This window comes from Mus caroli, chromosome 6, assembly GCF_900094665.2.
Source record: "Mus caroli chromosome 6, CAROLI_EIJ_v1.1, whole genome shotgun sequence".
NCBI lineage: Eukaryota > Metazoa > Chordata > Mammalia > Rodentia > Muridae > Mus > Mus caroli.
Window position 1 is genome coordinate 137776463 of NC_034575.1, and position 4694 is coordinate 137781156.

The window sequence follows — 4694 nt, forward strand, 5'->3', positions numbered from 1 at the left end:
TGGGAGATCTTTCCATCTTCTGAGATCTTCTAGAATTTCTTTCTTCAGAGACTTGAAGTTTTTATTATACAGATCTTTCACTTCCTTAGTGATGGCAGTTTTAATAGTGGAGATAAGGTTATCAGCAGAGACCTCAGACTTGGAAGTAAGAGTTCCTGATGGAGGCTTCAAAGACCATTGAACAGAAAGAGAGAAGGCTGATCTGGGTGGCCTTTACTACTGCATGGGCATACATGTCGATGGTGTACTCAATAATTCAGTGTGTCCTTTGCACAATCATAGAATGTCTTTGGAGGAGAAGGTGCTTTGACTATGTGATAGTTTACAGCAAAATCAATGCCAGTTTCACTAAGGAAAAGCTATTCGCAGATTAACCAGGCATGCACACATTTGGAGTTCAAGTTAAATGGCAATTTATTTGTGATGATCCCTATTTTTATTACTAAAATGTACATGACTAGAATTCATTCTTTTTAATGTTATTTCTCCCTTAGACTGTCCTAAAGAAAGACATTGCCTTATGCACCTACCTGTTTTTTAGTATGCACCAGTATTCCTCGATGCTGAGAAGCAGATTAATCCACAGCCAACATTCACCAGCAGATTAATCCACAGCCAACATTCACCAGCAGATTAATCCACAGCCAACATTCACCAGCAGATTAATCCACAGCCAACATTCACCGTGTTGAACCTCGAGTAATGGTTTCTCACAAAAGCAGGCAACTATATCATTTGGAAAGCAATTTTTCTCCAGAAGATTTATCTAAAGCTTTATATTTTCCAGGACAGGGAGGTGTGAGATTTGTGGGTAATTATACAATTACAGAACATAAACATTTATGATGACCTCCAGCAACACAACAACCTTGAATCTCTTGAAGAAATATAATTGATCTCGAGCCACATAAAAAGACTAGCTTACTTCATGGCAGAACAATATTGGCAATAGTTTTTTTTTTTCTGTTTATGAAATTGATAACAGATACTCATTAAAAATCACATGATAATAGCAATGTCCTCATGATGCAAGGGTGAATAGGATTAATAGATAAATATAAGAAAGGAAGAAATGTTATTCTATTGTATTTTATCTTTTTTTTTTCAGAGTGATTGTGTACTTAGCTTTTTCCTCTCTGAACATATTCAGCCAACGCCTGAAGACTCTCCATTTGTGGACCCAGGCAAGTGAATTCATCACAATTACCATGTGCAGTGACTGTGTATGTAATTGTATGGAAGATCCACTGGCAATGTCTTCGGTTCCAAATGATAATGTCTTTTTAATGCTAAGACCTTACTGTTTTTCTCCCTAGCCATTCCTAAAGAGTTTGAAACCCCTAAGAATAGAGTCTTCAAGTTAAGATACGCTAAGATGTTTTTGTCCATTTACAATAGTGACAGGACTATAGTCCAGATTGTTCCCTATTTCAATTAATTGTGCTTTGAATTTAAATTGCATTTCAAAGACAGAATCTCTGTTTTCTCTGGCATAGGAGTCTTGCAATTTTACCACTACATTACAAAGCAAAAAGAAAGAGAGAGAAGAAAGAGAGAGGAGAGAGACAGAGAGAGACAGAGAGAGAGAGAGAGAGAGAGAGAGAGAGAGAGAGAGAGAGAGAGAGAGAAATATAATAATCATGGAGTCTTACTCTTGCATTTTAAAGCCTACTCCCTGAACAAAGCCTTGTATTGGTGCTACCATCTTGTTCTCTTCCAAACTGCGTCCTGTGCAAGTTCTAATGGACATTCCATCATTTCCCTGGATCTGCACAGGCTCCTTTGAAAGTTCTATGAGTTTCAAGCACTTATACTTCACATTAAGGACTGGCAATTCAATAACATATTAGTTTTATAGAAACATTAGTTTGTTAGTTTTATTTGTGTGTATATTTGTTGGCCAGCAGATATGTATGTGCAGTATGAGTAGGCAGGTGAACTAAAGTCACGGTTGGCTGTAAGTCACTTGATGTGGATAATGGGGACTGCATCTAGGGTCTCTGCAAGAATAAAGGGTACTCTTAGTCACTGAGCTATCTTTAGCCCTACACATGCTGGTTTTAATCTCCATATTTATGATTGCATGATTTTCCGGCTATCACCAATCCTTCCAACCCTCAGTCTTCATTTTATCCATATTAACCTCCTGGCTGTTAAGGTTGTATCTGCGTGCTCATTGCGTCTGGCATCCTAGGTCATTGTCACTTAGGTAAAGAGTTTTCTGAATGCTCTGTTCTGGGGCACAAGAACTTATTAAGTTGTGTAACTGTGCTTGCACATGGCCAACCTCTCGTGCTATGTGAAAAGTAACATTAAGTCAAAGACTCCCTTCTCAACCTGCATTGCTTACACTTAAAATCCCTGAGATAATGAATGTATGAGGATTTCCAGAGAAAGAGGGGGAGAGAAACTGAGAATGTAGAAAGAAAAAAAGAAAGCAATCAATTTTAATTACCTGAGGAGATGTTACTATCACCAGTAGCACAAACTTTAATAATTCAGGCCCAGAAAAAAAAAATATCAAGTTGTTTAATTCTAGAGATGCTGTCAGAATGGGACTGTGTGGGCCTCTCTGTCATTGAAGCCCCTCAAGAAAAATTGCTTCTTTACATTTCAAGAAATAAACCTCATATTCCTGTCTACTTTGGGTTTTATGCATAATCTTATTCCTGAAAGATATTTTGAAATACATATGCACCCAAAATTATGATGGTTATTATACAAACTAAAGCAGCGCCTTGAAGAAGTTTCCAATTTTAAAATTTCATATGTCATCAATACTCAAGAATTATTTCAACAGTTATGAGTAACAACAGATTTGATTCATTCCATCAAAAGTCGCAGCTATAGGCTGCCTCCTAAAAACAGCTTATTGTCTTAAAACAATTAGACACATTTTCCAAGCAGGATATGTAAATCACTGTAATAAGCAAGGATTCGCTGTGCCTTATTTTGTTCTTCACCTCAAATCATTTCATCATTCTGGATTCTTAATCTTTTGTCATAGAATAGCTGCTGACTGTTAGCAAGAAGCCTGTTTACTTAAGCATTATGCTCATCCATGAGTTGAAAATTTTAGCTTATGTTGTTAAATGATTAGAGGGCAAAGTTATTCAAATGTGTTCAGATGGTGATTTGCATAGAAACAACCTTAAATGGAAATCCCAGACTTTGACAACCTCTACTGGAATGTTGATTTTGAATACCCATGTCTCTAGATGTGTGCCTCAAAAACACAGGAGGATGCTGTATGTGCTGGATATTCACTTATCAACTTGACACACATGCGAAAGGGAGCCTCCACTGAGGAACTCCCTCCATCAGATTGGTTTGTGGGCATGTCTGGAGAACATTTTCTTATTGAGGAAAGAAGGCTCAGTCCATGTATGCATTACCATTCCTTGACAGGTGAGCCTGAGCTACATAAGAATGTTAGTTGATCAAGCCACAAGGATCAGGCCAGTAATTACCATTTCTGCATGGCCTCTTCTTCATTTCATGTACTGAATTTCTGCCTTGACTTTGTTTTATGATAGATTTTAACCTGAAAGTTAAACCCTTTCTTCCCCGAGTTGCTTTTGTTTGTGGTATCTATCCACAGCAACAGAACATGTCACCCTAAATCTGGGAGATACTATCAGTCCTAGGGTTTCAGTGTCTCATGAAACAGGATTTTGTGTGACAACTTCAGACTTTATCTTTTGCCATGTGCCAGTTTACTGCCCTCTATTAAAATATTCCTGGGCTCCTTGTTGTCCTTCAAGTCACTAACTTCACTGATGACTCTAGAGTATGTGTTTATTACAGACGAGACCTCCTTGATTGGATAAACTGTGTGCATATTGGGCACCTTGGCATTGCAAGATGAACCACCAGGTCTGGCTTCCCATACAAACACTTCCCAAATAATTACTGAATAAGAACTCACTGTGACAACCACAGGTACATGATGGTAATCTCTATAAAGACAGATTTTTTTTTTTAATAAAGGGAAAAGGAGAGAAGTGCAGAATTGTCTTGTCTTCTCACAATCCTGAAATCCTGAAAAACATTGCTGCACAGAAGAGCTCCCAAAACTAGAACTTTTTAAAGAATCACTTGGGAAATCTCTTCTACAAATTATTATGTTAAATGACATTGACTCCATAATTCAATCTAAAAATCTTTATGGATTCTATTTTAATTCTCCCCATATCACCTCTCTGATGACATAGGTTTCCGTATGCTACAAAGATTAATATAGCTTGTATGGCTTTACATTCCTATAATAGAGTATCATAGTCAATATAATTTCCTGAACAGAACACCAATGGCTTATGCTCTAAGATCAAGAATCTACAAATAGGACCTCATAAAATTGCAAAGCTTCTGTAAGGCAAAGAACATTGTCAATAGGACAAAACAGCAATCAACAGATTTGAGAAAGATTTTTACCAATCCTACATTCAATAGAGGGCTAATATTCAAATATATACAAAGAACTCAGGAAGTTAAACTCCAGAGAACCAAATAACCCTATTAAAAATGGGGAACATAGCTAATCAGAGAATTCTCAACTGAGGAAACTCGAATGGCCGAGAAGCACCTAAAGAAATGTTCAACATCCTTTTTTTTTAAATTTTTAATATTTTTATTACATATTATCCTCAATTACATTTCCAATGCTATCCCAAAAGTCCCCCATAGCGCCCCCC

General features: G+C 37.1%; 1 protein-coding gene across 6 annotated transcripts in view; it reads left to right on the forward strand.

The window, feature by feature from the left end:
* Positions 1 to 4694, forward strand: part of Pik3c2g (phosphatidylinositol-4-phosphate 3-kinase catalytic subunit type 2 gamma) — a 332394-nt gene that overhangs the window by 284405 nt on the left and 43295 nt on the right. For all 6 annotated transcript variants that reach the window (XM_029478871.1, XM_021164809.2, XM_029478870.1 and 3 more), the window contains one exon: positions 1109 to 1184. In XM_029478871.1, coding sequence (XP_029334731.1) covers positions 1109 to 1184 — 76 coding nt within the window. The remainder of the gene's footprint in view (positions 1 to 1108; positions 1185 to 4694) is intronic.